Raw genomic sequence first — 25,942 nt, 5'->3', positions numbered from 1 at the left:
TATTTAAAATATAGAGTAATCTAGCCCTTTTTTAAAAAAAAGATAGAGTAATCTGACCAAAAGCATGCCATATAACAAGTGACCTAGTTTGGGCTAAGAATTCTCTCTCGCTAAGATATCTCATTTAATGGGTGGAACACAGCTGTCATAAAAGAGTGCCATGTCCGCCTCAAAACTTATCCTTTCTGATCGTTTTGCGTTGGAATCTTTAGAGTTTTTAGGGTTTGTTCATAATATCGACGGTGAAGATAAAAATTTTCAGTGAATTCGAATCAACAATCAAGATGTCGCACGCGATGGATAAAGCTATGATGGCGTTATCGTTGGATGAGGAAGATGAACCATTTGATATGCCGAATCTTCCCCAGTACAAATCGTGTGAAAGAAATTTCAGAAGTCTGATTTTAAGAATCTTGAATCCAGACTGTCAAAAGATGTCGGGTCTGATTAGAGATATGCCAAGAAAGTGGCAGAAGCAAGGAAGGGTTAGAGGAATCGCCTTATCAAAAGAACGCTTTCAGTTCATATTTGATCATGAGCATGATCTACTGGAGGTATTAGAAAAAGGGGTTCATACCTTTAATGAGTGGGCGCTTGCAATTGATCAGTGGGTAGAGTATCCCCCTGCAGATTATCTTCAGTTCGTCCCTATCTGGATTCAGATTAGGAATTTGCCGATCAATTACTATACGAGGGAAGCTATTACAGCGCTGGGTGAAAGGATCTTTGGTGATGTGAAAGTGGTAGCCTTTGATCCAGATAAGCCTCAGATTCAAGACTACGTTCGCATTCAGGTTCGATTTGATGTGTCTAGACCTCTGTGGAAATCGAAAATAGTGAACTTGCCGGAGGGGGGTTCCACGGTTGTCTACTTCAACTATGAGAGAGTCAAGAAGCGGTGCTATGAATGTCAACGATTGAATCATGAGAAGGATGTGTGTCCGTTGTTAGTAAGGAAAAGAAGAGATGAGGCAACACAGAGAAGAGAGCGGGCTATTATAGATGTCAATCAAAACAAAGCTCTTCTTGCACCTGATGACCCACTCTTTGGAGTTCTTTCTGAAGAACAAGTGGGTTTTTGTAAGACAACGGGAAGAAGGAAGATATCACCAGAGGTACTGGATGAGATGAGAAGGTACTTACTGATGGCAACAGAGGAAGATAAGGTTATTCGCACTGATCGAGTTAAATCTTCTGTTGCTGAAGCTAAGAAAGATCCTCTCATTCAAAAGACGATGCTGCGACTAGAGTCTGCTCCTATTTTCACTCATCAGGTGGATAGAGGATAGGCATTTTTTTTTATTTTGACCTTAACGCAGCAGCAGAGTTGATGCAGGAAAGACAGGGAGGGGATTTGAAACTGATGGCTTCTGCGTTTAAGACTGGTAACGTGGATAAGGGACTGCAGCATAAGGAATATCTTAAGCAGATTAAGAAGCGGGAAGATCTTATGAGAGATGTTCGTACTGCATCAGCTGATCACCATGGTGCCTCTTCGTCTACGGACTTGATTGGATTAAAGGATTCTCCTTTGCGTTTGGATCATAACTCTACGGAATATGGTCATGGATACTCTGTTTCTAAACCATTCGGGGTTGGCCAGAGAAAATCAAATCAAAGAAGAAGGCCTTATATTAAGAAAAGAAAGGAGCAGAAGAGTGGATCGACGGGTATTCTTCATGAGTTTTATGGAGAAAAGGAAGGAGATAAAAGAGCAGGGTCAAAGAGGTCAGCTTCTGGAGCAGGCTTCGAAGATCACAAAGCTGCGTGGTGCAAAGAATCAAGGGTGATCCCGATTGAGGGATCGCCGAAGTCTCAATGAGCATAATTAGCTGGAATTGTCAGGGTCTGGGGCGGCCTCAGGGCCTGACAATTTCACGCCTGTGGGAGATGCGTAAGAAACATTTTCCGGAGGTGCTTTTGCTCATGGAAACGATGAATTGTAGAAATGTTTTGGTAGATTTGCAAGTCTGGCTGGGGTATGATAGAGTATATATTGTAGACCCTATAGGCCATGGAGGAGGTTTAGCTATTTTTTGGAGGAGACCTGTTAATATTAAGATTTTGAATGTTAGTAAGAGCATGCTGGATTGTATCATACAGTTTGGGAACTCTTCTTTCTTTGCATCGTGTATATATGGGCCCACTGTCTATAAAGAAAGGATTGCGTTATGGGAGAGCCTTAGTAGAATTGGGGTGAATCGAAAAGAAAGCTGGTGTGTATTTGGTGACTTTAATGATATTTTACATAATGGGGAGAAGATTGGAAGGGTGTGGAGAGATGATGAATCCTTTACTCCGTTTAATCAGATGGTGAATGCTTGTAAGCTAGTGGAGCTGCAAAGTCATGGGAATGGTTTTACGTGGAGTGGATTAAGAAGTAAATCTTGGGTGCATACGAGACTGGAAAGATTCTTTGGCAACACGGCTTGGTTCAAGAAGTTCCCGTGTTCTAATCAATCTTTTTTGGATAAGAGAGGATCAGATCACCGCCCTGTTTTGATACATCTCATCGAGCCTCAAGATTCTTATAAAGGATGGTTTCGCTTTGATAGAAGACTTCTGGAGGTCGATGGGGTTAAAGTAAATGTGGAAAATGCGTGGTTTTCTGCTGGCACTAATGGCAATGCGTCACTGTCAAACAGACTAAAGGCATGTAGAAGATCGCTCAGCGGTTTGAAGAAGCAGGTCAACATCAACTCTAGAGATAGGATTTCTCAGACTCAGATTGCTTTGGAACGTGAACAATCAGCCATTGTGCAACCAACAGACCGTATTCGCTTCTTTAAGAAAGAATTGGTTAAGGCTTAGAGAGATGGAGAATTGTATTGGTGGCAGAAGAGTAAAGATAAATGGTTGGCTTGAGGGGATAAAAACTCGAGATTCTTCCACAACTCTGTCAGAGCTTCTCGAGCAAGGAATACAATAGATAATCTTGTAAATCCTTAGGGGGTTGAAGTTTACTCGGAAGCAGATAAAGGAAAAGTTGATGTGGACTTTTATGTTAATCTCTTTCGGTCATCCAATCCAGCTCCGTTTACAGACTGGTTCCAGGATTTACAACCGCGAGTGTCTACCCTTATGAATAGAGAGCTGACCAGACCAGTTTCAGCACTGGAGATCCGGGAGGCGGGGTTCTCTATAAATCCAACAAAGGCCCCTGGGCCTGACGGCATGTCTGGTCTCTTCTTTCAGAGATTTTGAACAACGGTTGAAGCTCAGGTGGTTCAGGAAGTTCAGAGGTTCTTTAACTATGGAGTTCTCCCGAAAGAGTGGAACTATACTCACTTATGCTTGATCCCCAAGACTCCAGAACCAAAGATAGTTGATGATCTTCGTCCGATCAGCCTCTGCTCAGTGATATATAAAGAAAGTGATATCAAAAATCATGGTTAGAAGGCTTCGACCATGGATGCCTGGGCTTATCTCACCAACCCAATATGCCTTCGTCTCTGAAAGGCTATGTCTGATAACATTACTATGGCTCATGAAATGGTCCATTCTCTGGGTGTGGTGGATACTCCAACTTCAAAACATATGGTGGTAAAGACTGACATGTCGAAGGCATATGATCGAGTGGAATGGGGTTACTTGCGGTCTGTTCTGCTGGCGCTTGAATTTGATTTGAGATTGGTGCAATGGGTGATGAAGTGTGTCACCACTGTCACTTACTATGTCCTGATTAATGATCAGCCTCATGGAATGATAGAGCCACAAAGGGGACTTCGCCAAGGAGATCCTATGTCCCCTTTCCTTTTTGTCTTATGCACAGAAGGATTACCTCACCTGCTTTCTAAAGCTGAGAGAGATAGAAGCATTTCTGGGATGAAATTTAGAGTGCAGGGGCCTTCAATTTATCACCTCTTGTTTGCAGATGACTGTCTCTTCTCCTATAAAGCGAATGGGGAGCAGAGTGAAGCTCTGATGAATATTTTGAGAAGGTATGGAGCGGCCACAGGTCAGGTTATCAACCCTCAGAAATCTTCGATTATATTTGGTAAATCAGTGCGGGAAGAGAATAAGATCAGAGTCAAGCATAATCTTGGGATTGAAGTAGAAGGAAGGGAGGCTAAGTACTTAGGATTGCCAGAATGCCTAAATGGATCTAAGGTCAAGCTGTTCTCTTATCTAAAAGACAAACTGGGAAGAAGGATTTCAGGTTGGCATGCGAAAACTCTATCTCAAGCTGGAAAAGAAGTGATGATAAAAGCTGTCGCTTCAGCTTTTCCGGTATCTGCAATGTCAATCTATAAAATCCCGAAAACGGCGATTACGTCTCTCTCAAGTGCTTTGGCCAATTTCTGGTGGAGTGCAGTAGAGCATAAAAGAAAAATCCATTGGATAAGTTGGGAGAAGATGTGTCTACCGAAGGACTTAGGAGGGATGGGATTCAAGGATTTAGAAAGTTTTAATAAGGCTCTCCTAGCCAAACAAGCTTGGAGACTTATTAATCTCGAAGATTGCTTGATGTCGCAGGTTCTTAAAGGGATATATTATGAAGGCACGTGCTTTGTTAAAGTTCAGCTTGGTAAAAGACCGTCTTATGCTTGGAGGAGTGTCCTAGAAGGAAAGGAACTGCTTGTTCAAGGCCTCAAGGTCGCTGTTGGGAATGGATCTTCGCTCAAAGTATGGACTGACCCATGGCTGGAAGATGATGATGGAATTTCCAGACCTCCTCTGCGAAAACAACGGGTTTTAAATGTTAATTTACAAGTGTGAGAACTGATCAATCATCATACAAGAAGATGGAGTAGAAGGAAATTAAGAGAACTCTTTGTCTCCCGAGTTATGGTGACTATGGAGAAGAACCAACCGGTAATCTCTGAACATGATTCTTGGGTATGGAGACATACAAGAAGTGGCTTATACTCAGTAAAGTCTGGTTATGAGCTAGCTTTCTCCATGAAGAATGCGGAATTGATAAGGGATCAGCAAGCGCTTCCCTCCCTTAATCCTCTCAAGGATCATGTTTGGAACCTTATGGCTCCATCAAAGCTTAAAGTGTTCATCTGGAAAGCATTGTCGGGTGCTTTATCAGTGCTGGATGGGCTTAGGGACAGGGGAATGAAGTGTGATCTGGAATGTCAAACATGTGGAGAGAGTGGGGAATCTATTAATCATGTTCTGTTCTCTTGTACTTTTGCAAGACAAGTGTGGGCTATGACACGGTTTCCTTCACCTCCTGGTGGTTTTGATAGCAATTCGATCTTCACGAATGTCAACTACCTCATTTCCTTTTGGAAAGCGAAGAAAGACGTGTCTGAAGTCACCAGAATTTTCCCATGGGTCCTTTGGTATTTGTGGAAAAATTGGAACAACCTGTTGTTTGAAGGGGCTCTTTTTGAAAGTGTACAAGTGTGTGCTAAAGCAGAAGAAGAAGCCTCTCTTTGGTATGCAGCTCAGAGATTGGAGAGGAGGAGTACATATGCTAATAGGGATCTATCGATTCAAGCGTGTCTGGTGCTTGGGAACCGCCTCCGGAGAACTTTGTCAAATGCAATATTGGATTTAAGTGGGAGCAGAAAAAGAAGATTGCAGGAGCTGCATGGGTCGTTAGAGATTCAAGAGGAACAGTTTTACTGCATAGTCGCAGGTTCTTTGGGAATGTGGAATCCAAAGATGATGCCCAATTTCTTAGTGTGGCTTGGGCCATAGAGAGCATGAAGTCTCATCGTTTCAGGATGGTATACTTTGCGGTTGAAGGGAGGATGCTAGTTGAAGCAATTAACAAACCTAGTCATTGGCCTTCTTTCAAGTTTAAATTATTAGAACTCAGACGTATACTAAGGGGTTTTTTGGAGTGGAAGATGATAGCTGAATCGTATGAGGCAAATAGAGGAGCACATCTAATTGCCACTAGTGCTATGATGGATCTCCAGTTCCAATCTTATGTCGCTAGAGGCCAGCCTTTTTGGTGTTCTGATGTTTTTCATAATGACGATAGAAATAGGTTTGATGTCGCTTAGCTCAGATGTTAAAGATGATGTAAGCTCTTGTGACATTTTTTGGTTTCATATATAAAATATCAAAGATGGAAAAAAAAAAAAATCTGACCAAAAGCTTTCGGTTAAAGTTTTCAACGACTCTGTATAAATGAATCTATGCCCGACGCGTGAGTTCTTCTCTCCTAATATATTTTACTAAAGTAAAATTATACTATAATAATTGATTGTATTTACTCTTAATTTTTAAATTAATTTATAATTTTTATGTATCATTTATATAAATAATATTATATTACTTTAATTATTTATATATGTTATATCTAATCGGTTTTGTTGTTTTTATAGTCAATTTAGTTATCATTTGAGTAAATTGGATTGCATCTCTGAATTCAACTGTAATATTCTTTATTCTAAATATATTAAAATTTTGATTAATTTCTTATTTGGATTTAGGTGGTTGTTGTATTAGATATGTAAATTTATTTTATGAAAATTATGTATAACTTAACATATATTGTGCTTCGAATGAAATAAAAAATAAACTAAAGTGTCTGATTCCAAAGTACATAAATTAATATAACGATAATATTCTGAAGTCTCATGCATATATATAAATTTTACTAAAGAACTAAATTGTAATAGTTGGTTAATATTTTATTTTCATTTTAATATGTTTTGAGTTGTCCTATGATTTATATTTATAGAATAAATTACTATTCTTATAAAATTAGATATTCTATCGTAGTTAAATCTATGATTTTAGATATAAGTTGGATTAGTCGAGTCACTCATGTTGTAAATATATTGAATTACATATACTCTTTCAAAATCAAAATAAAGAATAATTATTTTTTATTATAATTAAGTCAATCAAATCAATTTTATTTATCATTTAAACGTGTATGTATTTTTCATAATATTTATCAAATTATATGTTGATATTTTTAAAAAATATTAGAAAATAAAGCGATGATCAATAGGAAGTTATATGCATAAATTGTTGATATATTTTCGGAAGCACATGAATAGATATCAATATTTACAACAATTAAAATATTTTATAAATTCTAAATAAATTTATGTCTTTGATTTATTGAATGAAAACTGAAATTTATTTTAAATAATCTTAAAAATGAAAGTTTGGATTTGCTTTAGTATTTTGATTATGGTTATATTAAGTTTCACAAACATAAAAAATAAAAAAATTTCAATTCGTTTTTTTAGCTTTATAAAAAATTTTACTTTTTTATTATATGTATATATTTTTTGGAAAATTTTAAAAAGAAACAAAATAAAAAATAAATAATAGTATTTAAAATATAATATTTTAATTCATTAAAAGTAGCAACGTAATCAACTATTGTGATAGTTAACATGAGAACGATACATAGGAAATTGACTTTTCAAATAATATTTTAGAGATCGATGTTCTGATATTCTTTTTATATTGACATTTTTCTTTTTTTTTTGGGCTAACTATAAACCCATTTCGAAATTTGCCCCTATAACCAGTGGCAGAGCTAGGATTTGGCTTGACATGGGTCATAATTAGTTTGGATAGGTGAAATGATATAATATTGAGTTTCGAACCCAAAACATGAGGGTCGAAAAGAGAGACATTAACCAATTAACCATAACAATATCACTGTATATAAGCTTAAAAACTAAATTTTATAGATTTAATATTTGCCATTTGGCCCGTAGAGATTATCCCACGCAGAGATTATCTATGTACCAAGAACGCATAACAAGAAGGCGGATAGCTTAGCCCGTAGCGCTAGGAAGGAAACGTCTTTTGTAGTTCACATGGATCAAGATCTCCCAGTTTGGTTCACAGAGTCTATATGAGTCTGTAAAGTTGATGACAAAAAAAAAAAAAAATAATATTTGCCATTTGGCACCCCCTACTCTTAGGTGGCTCCGCCACTGCTTATAATCATTAAAAAAAAAACACAAATATACTATCTAACCAAAACCATTACTATTACATTGGGGAGATACATGTGCATGCATGTAGAAGGACACCGCCACGTATATTTTCTCTTAACATTATTTTTTGAATGAAAGGTTCTCTTAGTAATTGATGCATAATTTTATTTTTCTTCATCCAATGTTTTGTAACATCTGGAATTATGATATATGAAAAAGTTTAACATGATTGATTTGACTATTTATGTCACTAAAATTGACTTACCTTTTCTGTCACACATCTGTTTAAAACTCCAGAGTTAAGCGTGCTTGATCTGAATTAATAGAAGGATGTTTGACCTGTCAGAAATTGATTCGCGATACCGTGTAAATGAGACCAAAGCACGGAAAAAAGTTAGGTGGTGATTGCAGGGTCAATAAAAATGACTATCAAGCCTCCGAAAAATTAACGGACAGACAGTTGGAAACGGAATGAGGCCCACAGACCAAGAGAGCAGACGTGGATGGCCTATTAGCCGTGAAACGGTAGGGGCATTATATATTTATTTAAATTATCATGTAAAGAGTTGAATTTCAGACTCTTCGACTATGGAGTAGGGACCATTTTGACACACGTAAACAGGGGTGTGGAGTAAGAATTTTCCTGAGATCAATATCATAAACTTGGTAGAGGTAGTTTGTTCTCTGCATTTTATAACATATCTAAAATTTTGGGTTACATAATTTGAAAATTAACTAATATCATGGCTTTTTATTTGAAAATATTTGGATGTGTATTGATTTTTTATCCAAATAATGATTTTATATATAACAAAATATCTCTGAAGTTCAGACATCTTTGATAAAATATAAAAGATTAAATATGTAATCGGTAGTCTCTAGAAATTTATGATAATTTTATTTAAGTTTTGAAAAATCTATATAGATTCAAAATTTCATAATTTAGTAGAATGTTATTATTTTTATAACGACCCTTATTAAAATCAAGATATATATATAGTTCATAGGGTTGTGTTAATGAAATTACTATTTTTACTCAGATGTGATAAATATTAATATCTACTCAATTATAAATTTCATTAATTTTTTTAATTTATAAACAAAAGTTTATAGATTTAAGTCTATAATGACATTGTTAATAAAATTCATTAGTACTCCCTTGATTAATTTAATTCTAATAAATTATCTCATTTGTTAAATATTTAACCACACATTGTAACCAAAAAGAAACTTATCTATGTGTGGCTTAAAAGGTTAACTTATCTAAATCTAACACACTTTTTTAAAAAAGTCGTCACAAAATTATAAATTTGATTTCACTATACTGACATCATAGACTATGCACATAGCATTGGTTGACACAGACTAAATTATATAATGGAAAATCAAATGAAAATAGAGTTTTGAGTAATAGAGAAATTTACTATTGTTTTACTAGCAAAACAACTTAATTTAACGGATTCTCTACAAATGTCATGTTTTGATATTTTTAAATTTAAACCTTATAGAACCAATCAATTCATACTTTTATTCATTTTGATTAAATCTGAAGTTGTAAATAGCTAATTTATAAAGTTCGTTCAAAATTTTATTTTTAGATTGAATGAGTTTTTAATAACCTAACTGGTTTAAATGCATTGGTTATATGGTTGGAGATGAAGGACTTTGAAAATGTGGGTAGTGGCTAAAAACATGTGTATTGCAGAATATAAATCACTGGTTGATTAACATATGTGGTAGAAGTTTATAGTAAATTAACAATATTAACAAATTATAGTCATAAAGTATCAAAATTATATTATTATAATAAGATAAAAATCATTAAATTAATATAAGTAACAATAAAATTTAGTTTTTTAGTTTTCCATATTATTATAATAAAATTATAAATTAATATAATTAATTATTATTACTATATTTGTTTTTAGTTTTTGGTTCATATGAAAGTTATAATTTTTACGAAAAAATAGTTTTAATAGTGTTTTACTATATTTAATATGTGTATATATATATATTGTTAGTATTTTTTCGGTTAACTAAGTGAAGGTATTGTTTTTGGGTAAATTCTATGGAGATCTATATTTTTCTTTACAACAATAACTACAACTAAGTAGATGTATCCACCGATTCCGATAACCAAATTGGAGGTACTAAATCAACATATAACATAGCAGAAAAGAAAATTCCTAGAACTGCGTAAAGAGACAGACCTATTTATCATCTAAAAGTATTGTTTACTGGTAAATCAAGTATACTTAAACTTTGTATTCTAATTTATTCTCATATTTTTGTATATGCACATTCTGTGGACACTACTAGTCAATAAGTCATTAATATCTATATGCACATCTAAAGTTAGTCCAAAACTCTGGATTCTTTGAACTACTAACATTCGGCAATTATGGACTCTTATTTCTCATAGGATAAATATATCAACAGGGAAATTATAAGGATATTGTTAAAATTTTCTTCGATTATTTATATAGAACTTATCTAATATATACTCAGCTTTTGGGAAGGAGCCATGTGAAGCAAAATGTATGCATCCTTTCCTATGCATATAATTCTCCATTATTATTTATTACACCTAACGAATAATCTACCGTATAATGAGCCAGTTTCATCACTCCTGATGCGACACGTCAGCAGGTAAGTGGAACCCACTTTTAAAAAGTTTTAAAAAATGTAAAATCTGTGGCTCGAACCCGAGTTATTGTGATATAAACACCAACATTTATACCATTAAACTAAAGGATACTTTGTACATTGATTACCGAAACTAATATATATTTATGAAGGATTTTTTATAGTGGATCCCACATATAACTGTAATGTTTCAATATTCACGTGTAACTTTGATCATCGAAACCTATTTAGTAAAATCCGCATTCTGGCCCAATAAAACTTATAAGTGGGCTAAATCTCTTTTGTATGTATCTAGGATTTTTATAGTACTCGGTCTCCACCAATGAATCTTAGCGTTACCTTTTTAGCTTATCAAAAAAAATTCTGAAACTTTTCATCTTCACCTCTCTATATCTCCAACGATCAGTTATGGTACCGTTTCACCTCTGAAACGATCCGTCTCAGTATATATAATTCCTCAAACAAACCTCGAGACCCATATCTCTTATTAAATTACTCCTAAATTGAACTGTCCCAGCTTTTAGCCAACATTCGAAGATGTCAGCCTCCAGTGTTGTTGTTGCTTAATCGGTCGTTGTCCCCGCCACCTTTCTCCGCCTAGAACATAGTACCCAGGAAAAGGTATTGACAATTTGACTTTCTATGGAATAATATATACCATATTTGTTTAATCAATATTCAAGCTATCAGTTTTAATACTTTAAGCGTATGTTTCTCTGGGCAGAATTCCGAGATCCACGGTTCTATCCTAGTTCGTGTGAATCACTACCATCCATCTCTACGATAGGGGGTCGATCGTGAAAGTTGATTGATCGCTTTGAAGTTGTCCGATTAACTAATATGATGTAAACTCTATTCTGATGGGCTATAACGGAAAGTTATTTGGTTGCTAGGACTAACAGAGGCTGCAAGGCTGGGTACGTCTCAGGCGGAGCTGAAGGACGGTACAACTAGAGCGCCTATTGTCCGGTTTTTGTCGTGCCAACGTGCTATGGAACTTAAGCCTTCCTAGGAGAATCCAGATCACTTCGAAACGTCGGCTGTCATTTTCAACAGGTACCACCAAGATGAAATTTTTTTTATGTTTGTGGTGTGGTTCGACTCAAGATTGAAACTTCTGCTGATGAAATAATGATTTAGTGGATGCATGTCAATTAGATTTACGAGACTACAAACTGTTCACTGTACATTGGCAGGGAAAAAATGGCTATGTATGGTTCAGTTGTAACACCGGTGTGGTGCAATGGGGATGGACATGGGGCTATGTATGGTTCAGTTGTAACACCGGTGTGGTGCAATGGGGATGGACATGGTAACCAAAGGTGTGCATAATGTTATTGAGTTCCTCAGCGATGATTCCCCTGACATGGATGTGATCGGAATCTCTGGTGAGTTCCTTTTGTATGTTATTGGTTTGATTTTAAAACAATGTCTTTTAGCTTAGTGTCATCTTGAGACTTAAAAACTTGAAATTTGGTGGTCAGATAACTTCTTCTCCAACATTAACAAACCTGCTGCGGTGAACTGCATCGAGGGACATGGCAGTAATTAGAAGAGAGATAGGGAACAAGGTGTTGAAAACGAGTGTGTCTGGCTTGGTGGAGCTCAATATACTCAAGAACCTCACCGTCTATGTCGTTGTAAGCTCTCTAGGTCGATTCAAATCACATGCCAGCAACATAGTGTTTGATGTATTCATAGCTACTTGCCAAGATCCAGCCCAAAACATGGAGAGCTCTTAAATTGATGGAAGCCATTAATAGCAATCACCGTACCTTAACTATCTCCACCATCACTGAAGATACCATCATAGAGAACCATGGCAAGGTTGTCTAATTTTACTTGTCATCACGTTCATGTATTTCAGGACCACAGTGAGAACATTCTTCCAAGCAGTGAAGGTGACGTAAGATTGGCAGCATCATCGGGCCCGTCTGTTTTGGGAGACAAGGACGATGAGGAATGTGCTGCAGAAGATCCTCCAGAGATTTCAGACGCTCAAAACAACCGCAAGCGCTGCCGTGAGTGATTGGAAATATCTATTATATTCCTATCAGCCCGTCAACGTCTTTTCTATGCATTTTTAAAAACTGCTATTATCTTTGTTTTCCATCATAAACTTTGGATATTTTTTCCCTTGCATGTTTTCTCTGTTCGGAGATTTTATTTCTATTTTGGATTATTAATGAAACATCGACGGGTTCTAACTCATACAAGATTTGTCAGTGGTGTATTTTTTTGGTTTACCTATTTCTAACATTTTTTTTGTCCACCATAAACTATTTTTAACAAAGTCGAGTAAATTTCTAAAAATAAATAATTTGCAACCGTATAATTTTATAAATTTTTCTAGAGTTAATAATTTTTTTTAAAAAATATTTTATTATAATTCTATATTTTTGAAACTAATTTAGGTAAAATAAGAAAATAATTTAATTTATTGTTCGATAAATTGTTTAATTTTTTGAATTCAAATTTTATATTTTGTTCCTTACACTATTTGGTTTATATACTAACAACTACCTAAGTAAATACTAAACAACTTCATAAACTTTATCTTTTGAACATGAAAGCGCTAATAACACTAATGGTCGATCAAATCATTACGAAAATAATGCATATGAATTCGCCGGTCATTCTTATATCAACTTAATCAAACTGTATGACTTCCAAATGTTATGTTCATCACCGTTACATACAACACGGAAAAACAAAAGTGAAAAAAAAATAAACAACAAAATCCCGTACACAAAACTACACAACGATCAATAACTTATCCGGCTCCGCGCGCTATACCCCTAGTATATATGAAAGAACGTGATCATTGCAAAAGCATTTTAAATAATTCGTAATATCTACGAGAGCTTTTCTGTGGGATGTCACTGAACCTTACCAAAACTAAAAAAGAAATGAATTGTACTATTGGATTTCTGTTAAATCTCCTATATATTATTTGTGAAACATTACAACTTCTTTTTCTAGCAACGTGTCATCACTACGATGATTCTTAGAATTATTAGAGAAATATGTTGGTCCATCTAATTATATTATAAATATTTTATTAAACTAACCATAAATTCATTATTAATATCATTTACTATTTTCTTAAATAAAGATTACAGAAATGACTAATGTGACTAAAGTATATATGACAATTAATGATTTTGAATAATAAAGATCTGATAAAAAATAATGTATCTTCTATCAAATTTGTTTAATTTTAAACTATTAAAATAATTTTAAAAAATCACAATAACCATATTATAAAAATTTAGATTTTTCTGTATATGTTATATTTTGAATTTTAAAAAACAACTATAAATTACTAAAACTGTTAAAAGTCTCACATTCAAATTTTGCGTTCTATGGTTTAAAATTTTTGTTATGACAAAATACAAATGATTACAAAATTATATAAATAAAAGACTAATTTAATTAATCATTAATATTTTAAATATATATGTATATATATCATTCTAAATTAAACTATAAATCATATTGCATAAATAAATATTTTAATTTCAAAATTTACTTTGAATAATTTTTTTTGATAAAAGTTTTGAACTAACATTGATAAATTTTTTAAAATTATAAATTGCTAAAATTATTAATCCCACAATGAAAATTTTGTTATCAGTAATTTAAAGTTTTTGCTATTAAAGATACACATGATAAGAAAAACATATGAGTAGAAAACATCATTTAAAAGACATTAATATTAAAAATATACTATGTACGTTAATATCATTTAAATTTAATTATATATCCTATCAAATTTTTTTAAAAAATTGTTTGGATTAATAAAATTGATTTATACGTTCGTACCAATTTAATTATATATATAATAGTTACTGACTTTTAATTATTCAATATATATTTATTATTTCATAACATGTAAAAACATATAATACATAAAATAATTTATATACATAATTTTTATCCCGCGCAAGGCGTGGATCTTAGTCTAATTATTTTATATACCACCAACCAAACTTAAGTGCCAACGGAGAAAGTCCAACCACAGCCGTTAATGAAATCCAATATAATCTAGCTTCGTTTTTTTTTTTTTTAAAACAACAAAACATTCACGGACTCAACTTGACTCTGTAAACCAAAACGGTAACTCCATATCCATGTGAACGACGAAAGACAGTTGTTTTCTAGCACTGCGTGCTAAGCTAAGCTATCCGCCCTTATATTCTTTGTCCGAGGTACATGAACGATCTCTGAGTTGTAGAAACTTCTTTGTAGGATCTTGATATCTTTCAGATAACTTTCAAATTCTGGTCATTCTTTTGGTTCCGAAACCATCTTCACCAATTGAGAACAATCTGTTGCAAACGTCACCTGAAACTGTCTTAAATTCCTCATATAATTCATTGCCCAGATCAGCGCCTCCACCTCCGAGTGGAGTGGTGAAAGACATGTCCTTACATTCTGTGCCCCAAATAAGCCATTGAAACCCGGTAGGGTACTATACCAGCCCTGTCCTGAAAATAGATCCTTATCTTTCCATGAACCATCAATAAAACACCAGCGTCCTGAAGTTACCAATGTGGGTCTGGTCTGTACCTATAATTCTCGTTTTTGGTCGTTATTCACCTGTGCCTCACCCCAAAGTGTAGATTCCAATTCTGCTAATCTGAAGGTTTCCCTTGGGTCGATATCTAGCTTCATAATCAAATATCACAAGATATAAGATTATTTTACAGCTGATCTACACCGCGGCTAGCCAAATGCCCAAAAAAAATCTCACAAACGAAATTTTTCCATCTTTTTTTAACACCGAAAGATGAATATATTAAACAAACAACATTACATCAAGAGATACAGATATGATAACTAAAGCCGGATGAACCCAAAATTTAAGCCGGCAGAAATAAATTCTCCAGAAATAGAGCCCACCAAGAGAGACAAACATAACCCGAACCTATCTTGCATGATGAAAAAGAGGGTAAAACCAAAAAAACAAGATCAAAACGAAGAGGAGGAAATGCTCCTAAATGACACAACACCAATACTCCATGCGGGTCTTTGAAGAAGAGACTACGAACTAGGAACCTCCCATAGTGAATAAGTGCAAGCAAATAGAAACCAGAGAACCTGAGCTTCAACACCGGAGAACAGAACACTTCGTTCTATAACATTCAACCCGAAACGGCGAAGTCGAGACTACAACGAGAAAGACTAAGAAACGCCAACTGAGAAGCCGTGAAAGATGAGGAATCGATCATACCTTTGGAGAGAAGACATGGAGCGAACCACACCACTCCGACCAAAATCAAACTTGATAAACAAGTGTGACTAGGGATAGAGACGAAGCGAAGCCAAAGACACCAGCAATAGAAAAAAGGAGCATGAAACCTAGAAGACACACCACCAAGTCGTTGATCTTACGGACTGGAAACTCCAATCTCGAAATCAGAACAGATCTAAGGTAGATCTAGATCTTCAGCTTTTCACCTCCAGAATCAAACATGCAAATGATCGTATGAAACACCGAAGATGGAAGAAACAAAAAGCTAAACCCGACTCCAGCCCTATGGAAGCGGCCGAAGTCGGTGAACGGAGGCCAAGAGATGAAGAAGCTTTCTAAGAGAGAAGATGGAGAGTTTATTTACTTCAGCTAACCCAGAAAATACTAAATATTTCCATCTATACGTAAGAATATTTTTTTATATATTCTATCGGCTGATCTGGTTGGTTTCTGAAAAAACACATTTACTGTTGCAGAGTGAATTGACTACAAAAAGGTAGACCGTCGTCTGTTACAATCCATCATGTTAACCACTTGGACATAAATCCAAGTCTATACTGATGAACCAATGATAATTTAGTTAGAATGGAACATAGGATTGATGTGAGTACACACCAAACTCCAAAATTTTACTACTAGACTACCCCCATTTGGTTATATAAGAAATTTCACATTCTTTGATTAGCTCCTCTAGATGAAATATTGATGAGTGTTTCAGCATATAGATAGAATAAGTTGAAACATATAGTAGTATCGAATCACGTGAACTTTCCCACGTCGTATGCCAAAATATTCTCTCCGTTTCTGAATAAGTGTCACTTTGACACTTTTCACACAGACTAAGAAAGTAGCGGAAATATATGTAAGTTGTTATTAATTACATCTTTCTGACCAATAGTATTTGAGATAAATAAAATTATTTATAAATTCAATGCAATTTGCAATTAATTTCCAGCTGAAAGTAAGTATAATTTGCACTGGAATTGTAAAGTGACACTTTTTGTGTAACAAAAAAAAGATAGAATGAAACTTATTATGAAACAGAGGGAGTAATAAATAGAAGGCGCCGGACAAGCATTATATATTATATTTTATATATTGTATATTCTTTTATGTATTCTAAAATAATATCTTATGTTAAATAATAAAAAAATCAGCAACTATTGTGTATATAACTAAATTGGTGCGAATACATAAATAAATTTTATTAATCCAAACAATCACATCTTTTATTTTATACAATATATAGTTAAATTTAAATGATATTAAGACATATATATATAGTATACTTTTAATATTAATATCTATTAAATTATGTTTTTTACTCATATGGTTTTTTGATCATTTGTATTTTTTTTATAGAAAAAACATTAAATCATTAATTACAACATTTTCATTGTGGGACTAATAGTTTTAGTAATTTAATTTTTTTTTAAAAAAAATTCAATGCAATAGGTTTTAAATATTAAGTTGTCAATATTTATTCAAAGCTTTTTATCAAAAAAAAGATGTTAAAGCAAATTTTGAGATTAAAATATTTTGTATTTTTTATATAGTATATAGTTTAATTTAATATATATATATATATATCTTTAAATCTTAATATTTATTAAATGATACTTCCTAATATATATATATATATATATATATATATATATATATATATATATCTTTAAATCTTAGTATTTATTAAATGATACTTCCTACTTATATGATTTTGTAACCATTTGTATTTTTTAGAAACAAAAGTTTTAAGCCATGGATCACAAAAATTTGAATGTGAAACTTTTAAAAATCACAAAAATTTGAATGAACGACCTATTTTTCCAAATATTTTAAGAATCATTTTGGTGATAACACATGAATATCTCAAATATTGTAATGTTTCTCAAATAATATATAAGAGATATACTTTGAACTTTCTCATATATACCACTATAAGTAGTAATACGTATTCTAATGAACTAAAATGTAGATGGAATAATTCATAACGCGCCCATCTTACATCTACTAGGCTCAATAAACTAGTTAGATGGGAAGAACATTTCCAACTTTTCCATTTCTTGTTCAACATTTTGAAAAACCGTGTAATGGAAGATTCACAAAAATAATCCTACTAAATAAGGTATAACAAAGTTGCAATATTGCAAATTGATTTGATGTGGTTTATTAGAAAAAAAAAACGCTCTCTAGAAAAGGCGACGGCGATGGCGATGGCGATGGCGATCTATGTCTAGGGTTTCGATGGATCCGAAGTCGGTTGTTCCTTCCAGATATCTGAACAGATGTTTTATTACGTTCCAGTGCCTAAGTGTCAGACATGAACTGAATCTAGACAGTAAACTCACGGCAAAACTGATGTCCGGTCTAGTATGACTAGCCAAGTACATTAAGGCTCCAATGGCACTTAGGTAAGGCACTTCCGGCCCGAGCATTTCCTCGTCCGGCTTCTTTGGTCCGAATGGATCCTTCTCAAGGTCTAAGGACCTCACGACCATAGGACTCGACAAGGAATGAGCCTTGTCCATATTGAACTGCTTGAGTATCTTTTCTGTATATGTCTTTTGATGCACAAGGATTCCATTATCCACATACTCAAATTGCAGTCCCAAACAGAGCTTAGTTTTTCCTAAGTCTTTCATTTCGAATTCTTTTTTTACACATTCGACTGTTTGAGAAATCTCTCCAGTGGTTCCAATGACATTCAGGTCGTCCACATAGACAGACATAATCACGAAGCCCTTGCTGTCAAATCTCTTTATAAAAATACATGGACTTATTGGATCGTTTTTATAACCCTCTTTCATTAGGTACTCTGATAATCTGTTGTACCACATTCGACCTGATTGTTTCAAACCGTACAAGGCTTTATTCAGCTTAATGCAATGTTGTTCTCGAGAACCTTTCTTATCTTTGAGCTCAATACCCTCTGGAACTCTCATATGAATTTCATTATCCAGTGGACCGTACAGATACCCTGTTACTACATCCATTAGGCGCAGATCAAGTTTCTCTTTCACGGCCAAACTGATCAAGTTTCGTAATGTAGTTGCGTCCACCACAGGGGAATAAGTTTCCTCATAATCTATTCCTAGTCTCTGTGAGAATCCTCGTGCTACAAGCCGTGCTTTGTATCTCACTACTTCTCCTTTCTCATTTCTCGTTCTCACAAAGACCCATTTGTATCCCACTGATTTGACATCTCTAGGTGTCACAGTTATAGGGCCAAAAACACCTCTTTTCTTTAATGATTCTAACTCCACGTTTATAGCTTCTTTCCATTTGATCCAATCTGATCTTTGCATGCATTCATATATGGACGTGGGTTCTAGATCCTCATCTTTTTCCATGATCTCAAGTGCTACTTTATAAGCAAAAATATCATCGACGTCGATATCATTTCTGTTTCATTTCATTCCAGACATTATATAGTTTATAGAGATCTCTTGATTGTCCGGCCCTTGTGTCCCATGAAGTTCGGCATCCCGAACCCCATCATTTGGAACGGTCGGATCATTTGGCATGGCCGGCTCACTTGGCTCGACCGTCTGGGTCGACTCGGCCGGTCCATCAATGTTCTGGACGGTTTCCTTGATGCTCTTGGATCCAGCACCTCTCTTGGACTTCCGAGGCTGTTTATATTTGGAACCAATAGGTCTACCACGTTTGAGACGTTGTTTAGACTCTGTAGCCACTTGACCTTGTCCCTTCTGGACATCTATTCGTATTGGTGCATTACAAGCCGTGATATATGATTTTGTCACTCGATTTGGGTCAGCAAATGAATCTGGCAGTTGATTAGCTAGCTTTTGAAGATGTATAATCTTTTGGACTTCCATATCACATTCTTTAGTCCAAGGATCTTGCCAAGATATTGATGGTCGAGACCATTCGATTTCTTTGCTCAACCGGCCGTTATCTCCCCCTAATGTAGGATATGTGGACTCATTAAACTGTGAGTCTGCGTATCTGGCCTTAAACAAATCACCGGTTGTTGGCTCTAGATACTTTATAATGCTTGGGGAGTCATATCCTACGTATATTCCCATCCTTCTCTGTGGTCCCATTTTCGTTCTCTATGGTGGAGCAATTGGAACGTAAACGGCACATCCAAATGTTTTGATGTGGAACACGTCTGGCTCATGACCCGTGAGTAACTGGGATGGTGAATATCTATGCTCACTAGATGGCCTGATGCGAATCAGTTCTGCTGCATGTAATACTGCATGTCCCCATGCTGATACCGGGAGTTGAGACCGCATTAGTAATGGTCTGGCTATCAGCTGGATACGTTTAATGAATGATTCGGCCAAGCCATTCTGTGTATGTACATGTGCCACGGAGTGTTCTACACTTACCCCCATGGACATACAATAGTCATTAAACGTCTGGGACGTAAACTCACCAGCATTGTCAAGACGTATAGTCTTTAAAGGGAAGTCTGGAAAGTGTCCTCTCAGTCTTATTATCTGAGCAAGCAGGCGTGCAAATGCCAAGTTCCGTGTGGATAGTAGACAGACATGCTACCATCTGGTCGATGCATCAATCAGGACCATGAAATATCTAAACGTCCCACTACGTGGGTGTATTGGTCCACATATGTCTCCCTGAATCCTTTCCAGAAAGTTTATGATCTCTTTATTAATTTTGGCTGCTGATGGCCTGGTTATGAGTTTCCCTTGTGCACATGCTGCACATGTGAGATTGTATGGGACAACTCCTTTGAACGTGTGCCCTTGTGAATTTATGATCAACTTTCGCATCATGTTAGTACCGGGGTGGCCACGCCGGTTATGCCATAAGGTGAAATTGTCGCAGGCATTAGCCTCGATCATACTGACCTTTGCATAGTATAGGCCATTAGACATTGCAGGTAAGGTTTCTAGGATCCTTTTATAGCCTTTGGTGATCGAAATTATGTTAAGGAATTCTTTATTTCCTTCTTCCCATGTTTCAAGATGGAAACCATTCAATCTTATGTCTTTGAAATTCAATAAGCTTCTTTTAGAGCTTGGGGAATACAAGGCATTTTTGATCTCTAGATGAATTCCCTTCGGCATCAATACATATGCCTGGCCGTGACCTTCAATCAGGCCGGCAACACCTGCAATGGTGTGTACATTTGCACTTTGCATTGTGAGATTTATGAAATATCTTTTGTCTCTAAGTATTGTGTGACTTGTGCCACTATCCACCATGAGTATGCTCATCTCATCATTCATTTCTATAAATAAGATTTCATTTCTCAGAGACTTTATAAAAACTTTAAAACTTTCATTTATAAAAGTTTCAGAATACCAACAATAAAATTAAAAACACCAAAGCAATCATAAAACAATCATAAAGCAATAAAACAAGTCGTATCGAAAAATTTTAGTTTTTGAGACAATCAGAAGTCTCAAAATCCATCAGGTCGTCATTAGCAACATCGGATTCTTTATCAGCCTCATATCCGAAATCATTGACCATATGAGCCTCCGGGTTCTTGTCCTTAATACTTTCTTGGTAGAGCTCACATAAGTGCTTAGGAGTTCTACAATTCATGGCCCAATGGTTGCTCATCCCACATCTGTGACAAATGGATTTGGTCGAGTAAGACGGTTTGGATATGCCGCCTCGACCTCGGCCATAACCGCCTCGACCACGGCCGGGATTGGAACCACGACCACGGTTATTGTGGTTTCCTTTCCGGGCGGCCAAGTATCTATCTCGGCCATTCGAGTAATTGTCACAATCACGGTTTCTGTATCCACCTCGGCCTTTGCCGTGTGATCTCTTATCATTCTTGATGTAATTGCACTCGTTGAGATTTTTCTTTTCAACTTCATTGGCCTCTGGTAATGGGGCTGTTCCAACAGGTCTAGCTTCAATGTTCTTCATCAGGAGCTCATTGTTTGCCTCGGCCAGTAGCAGGCACGAGATCAGATCAGTGTATGTGGCGAAGCCTTTCATTCGGTACTGCTGCTGCAGAATTATGTTCGAGGAATGAAACATAGAGAATGTTTTCTCAAGTAACTCTTCTTCGGTTACTACTTCACCACAAAGTCTCAGCATCGAGACCGTCTTAAACAAGACCGAATTGTACTCATCAACTGACTTATAATCCATGAATCTTAGATTCTTCCAGTCATTTCTAGCCTTTGGGAGCAACACCGTTTTCTGGTGATCATATCTATGCTGTAAAGCATCCCAAAGCTCTAGTGGATTTTCCATCGTAATGTACTGATCTTTTAGACCTTCAATGAGGTGATGGCGTATAATACTTATAGCCCTGTACGATTCTTATCGGTCTCATTGTTGCCCTTGATGATTGTATCACCAAGTCCTTTTGACCTTAAGCTGATCTTTGTATCTAGCACCCACTGCAAGTAGTTATCTCCGGAGAGATTAAGGGCTGCATAGTCTCTATTTGAGATTTTCGACATCTGAATCACATGATCATTTCAATTTAGGTTCACAATGTGATCATGTGGCCGCATGGTATTTTAACAAGCTCGGCCACAAACTTGTCTTACGCATCTATGAAAAAAACAATCAATCTAATTGACCATGGTGCGAACAATCAAGCCGCACGGCTATGTAGTCAAGCAATAGGATCGGACATGTAAATCTATTTGACCATGGTGCGAACAATCCTATTATATGATTCTACATGTACCAGAGAGATTAAGGCCACACAGCCATATGTATTTTCAATGCAATCGGATTCGAATTCATATGTTTCTACATGCTGGTCGATTTATTTAAACAATACGAATGCAATTCAATTCAGATTTTGGATGTAATGCAAACAATCTTAGCAATTTGATTTAGGGTTTCAATTTGAACACTAAGGCTGCCGGTTTTTAATTAAGGTTTCAAGGTTTCAAGGCCTTTAGGATTCAAGTTCTAGATCAGATTACTTCAATCAATCTAACAATCCTAAAACCTCAGATCATCAAACATTCAATCAATTAAAATCGGATTCAGTCCTTTAGGGTTTAGGGTTTCGATTCCAATAATTAGGGTTTCTCAAATTCAAATCAGGAACAATCAATTTAAGTTCTAAGGAATCGATTTCTATATTACTAGTTATGAGATTGTTGATTTTAGATTGTAGGTTTTAGGGTTTTGATCAAGAACAAGGTTTCCATAATAATGGATTAGGGTTTTGATTAATCTAGGTTCTCAGATCAAGTTATACCTTTGCTTTGTAGGGGTTTAGAACCGGACCACCTTTAGAGAGAGAGAGAGAATCGATCGGATTCTTGCTGATTCCAATCGGGTCGCGGATGAGTGCAGGCGCGAGCTGAGGACGATCGTGGGCTGTCGGATCGTCTCGGGTGCGAGCTGCGAGGAGATCGGATCGTCTCGGGTGCGATCGCGTCTCGGGTTTGGTCGCGAGCTGGACAGGATCTTCTGGGCTGAGGACGTGAGCTGAGAACGTCTAGGATTCAAGAGGGATCGTCTGAGTTCTTGGATGAACTAAGAACGTGTCTAGGGTTTTAGGTGTGGTCGCCGGTTTTGGCTTTTAGGGCTTAAAGGTTTCGATTTTGTCTCAGGGATTTAGAGACTATCGTGCTGATAACGTGTTGTAAAAGAATGGAGAATTGTCTGTGTATTATTAATGAACAATATGGGTTCTTTATATAGGAATTACAAAGTATAAGAAAAAGAAAATTATCCAAAACCTAATACAACATGAAATAGGAAAAATCTAAAACAGAAAAGGAAAACGTCCTAAGACTAAGACGGTCTAAACCGACCGTCTCTCTCTCCTCGGACGACCGCCTCTCTCTCTCCTCCATTGGCCACGGCTTGGGATTTGTCTTGGTTATTGGTTATGGGTCATCCCCTTAATGATTTATAACATAATACGTATTCTAATGAACTAAAATGTAGATGGAATAATTCATAACACGCCCATCTTACATCTACTAGGCTCAATAAACTAGTTAGATGGGAAGAACATTTCCAACTTTTCCATTTCTTGTTCAACATTTTGAAAACCTTGTAATGGAAGATTCACAAAAATAATCCTACTAAATAAGGTATAACAAAGTTGCAATATTGCAAATTGATTTGATGTGGTTTATTAGAAAAAAAAACGCTCTCTAGAAAAGGCGATGGCGATGACGATCTATGTCTAAGGTTTCGATGGATTTTCGAAATTGGGATCCAGGAAATCGATGGGGATCAGGGGATTATGATTGGTATGGTGAGATTCCCTCACTGGGAATCAAAGGGTTTCGGAAGATCTGGGAAGAAGACCAGCCAAATCTTGAGGAGGATTTTATTGGCAAAGAAAAGATAGGATATTCAGGATACTGGGCGATGACGAGGGATAGCGATCGAATCTGGTTTAGGGATATACGATTGAGAGAATCTGAATCAAATGAGCGTGATGGTATTGCGAAATGGAGATCGATCTCGACACTCTTTATGACGAGATCGTATGAATTTCCAGGAACTGGATCAGAATTACAGGTTTGGAGAATTTTGGATTTGACGTGCGTTCCACATATGCTAATTGGGATAGAGCATGTTTTCGTATATTACGATTGTTGGTTTTTTACAGTAGCTGTGTATTGGGTTTCTTGTTTTTGAGTATGAAGGGAGAAAGACCAATTAGGAGCTTTGTAATAAAATCGCTGGCACTGTTAGAGATTATGTGGAGTACTTTGTTTTGGTTATGGGGCCATGAGTGTCTGTTGGTATTATGTCGGACGGCTTACGGGTTGGGGTGTCGGCTTGGGTTGTCTAGGTTACATACATGGAAACAAGCTCTCTGGGTGGTCTCTTCAAACCAGACACAGAGAGTAGTTGAATCGATGGAAACGGTTCAAAAAAGTGATAGTCGATTGCATTCGGTTGATGCAAAGACGTTAACATGGGATCTTGAGGCGTTTCACGTGACAACTATGATTTCAATGTAAATGCGGCTTCTTGACAATGGGAATAACTCAGGACACAGAGGTTTTTTGGATAAGCTGTGTGGCTTGGAATGGACAGGAAGATTCCATCTTTTGACTCTAGAGATGATAGCAAATGAATATTTTGTTGAATCTGGCTTTTCTATTTGTATATTGATTGGGTGTTGGAGTCATATGGAAAATGTTTCTGATCTAATTGGGTATATATTAAAGCTTGTATGTCACTCCTGCTCATGGTACGATGTGACTTATCTATTTTGCAACTTTTTCTTTTGGATAGGGGAGACTTTGGTTTGGAGATTACGTGCGCCCATTGTAATCGATAAATTTGAATATTTAGATTTTTTACGGATCTTTATGGAATGGTTCAAGTTACTAAAAAAGGGAAATAGTTTGTGTGGTCATTTAGGGTATCATCACACCCGTCGAATTGGCTTTCCGGAGCATATCACAATATTTTTTAAATGAGAGTATTAAGCTGGAATTATCGCGGGATGGGAAGTAAGTGGATTATAAGTTATTTGAGGGAGATAAGGCATAAACATAAACCATATTTTTTATTCTTATCAGAAACAAAGCAAGAGACGGAGTTTGTCCAAAAATTTCAAGATCACTTTGGATTTGATAATATGGTCACAATAGATCCAGTTGGGAGGAGTGGTGGATTAGCGCTTTTTTATAATAACGAGTATCAGATTAAGGTCTTATATTTGAGTAACCGAATGATAGATGTGGAAGCGGTGGTTCTGGAGAAAACGGTTTATCTGGCATTTGTGTACGGGGATCTAGTCCAACAACAGAGGGAACAAGTATGAGAACGTTTAACTAGATATGGGCTCTCGTGGTCTGAGCCCTGGTTCACTATTGGTGATCTCAATGAAATCACTGGAAATCATGAAAAAGATGGGGGATCTTTGAGGAACGCGGATTCGTTCATTCATTTTAATAATATGATAAGAAATACTGGTTTACTGGATTTCCGGTGCGGGGAAACAAAATGTCATGGCAAGGGAGAAGAGGAAAGAGGAAAGGGGAAAGGGGCAATGTTGGTTAGATGTCGTCTAGATTGTGCTTTAGCAAACGAAGCGTGGCATACTCTATTTCCATGTTCTCATACAGAATATTTAAAGATGGTGGCATCTGATCATCGTCCAGTGGTGACTTACTTAGAAGACAAAGTTATCAGGAGGAAAGGACAATTCAGGTTTGATAAGAGATGGATTGGACAAGAGAGTCTTATGGAATCAATTACA

At 36.0% G+C, this 25,942-nt stretch overlaps 2 protein-coding genes across 2 annotated transcripts; one reads left to right on the top strand and one right to left on the bottom strand.

Annotated features, from left to right (window-relative positions):
* Window positions 1–284: 284 nt before the first annotated feature.
* On the top strand, window positions 285–1,289 carry LOC106383576. The gene has a single exon (XM_013823655.3). It carries the CDS (start codon window positions 285–287, stop codon window positions 1,287–1,289), a length of 1,005 nt encoding a protein of 334 aa, XP_013679109.3.
* Window positions 1,290–15,129: 13,840 nt separating this feature from the next.
* Window positions 15,130–21,657, bottom strand: LOC106383574. The gene is made up of 2 exons (XM_013823654.2): window positions 21,165–21,657; window positions 15,130–15,191 (listed from the first exon to the last, which is right to left on the bottom strand). The coding sequence occupies exons 1-2, from the start codon at window positions 21,655–21,657 to the stop codon at window positions 15,130–15,132; spliced, it is 555 nt and encodes a 184-aa protein (XP_013679108.2).
* Window positions 21,658–25,942: the final 4,285 nt, after the last annotated feature.

This window comes from Brassica napus, chromosome C2, assembly GCF_020379485.1.
Source record: "Brassica napus cultivar Da-Ae chromosome C2, Da-Ae, whole genome shotgun sequence".
Taxonomy (NCBI): Eukaryota; Viridiplantae; Streptophyta; class Magnoliopsida; order Brassicales; family Brassicaceae; genus Brassica; species Brassica napus.
The sequence above is the reverse complement of the archived record's forward strand: the minus strand, read 5'-3'. Positions and strand labels throughout refer to the sequence as shown.

Excerpts from the sequence above, each read along its gene's own strand:
- LOC106383576 (XM_013823655.3), top strand. The coding sequence starts at position 285 with ATGTCGCACGCGATGGATAAAGCTATGATGGCGTTATCGTTGGATGAG.
- LOC106383574 (XM_013823654.2), bottom strand. The coding sequence starts at position 21,657 with ATGAAGAACATTGAAGCTAGACCTGTTGGAACAGCCCCATTACCAGAG. Across the intron at positions 15,192-21,164 it reads GGATTTTGAGACTTCTGATT|CTAGATATCGACCCAAGGGA; the intron begins GTCTCAAAAACT and ends TTGATTATGAAG.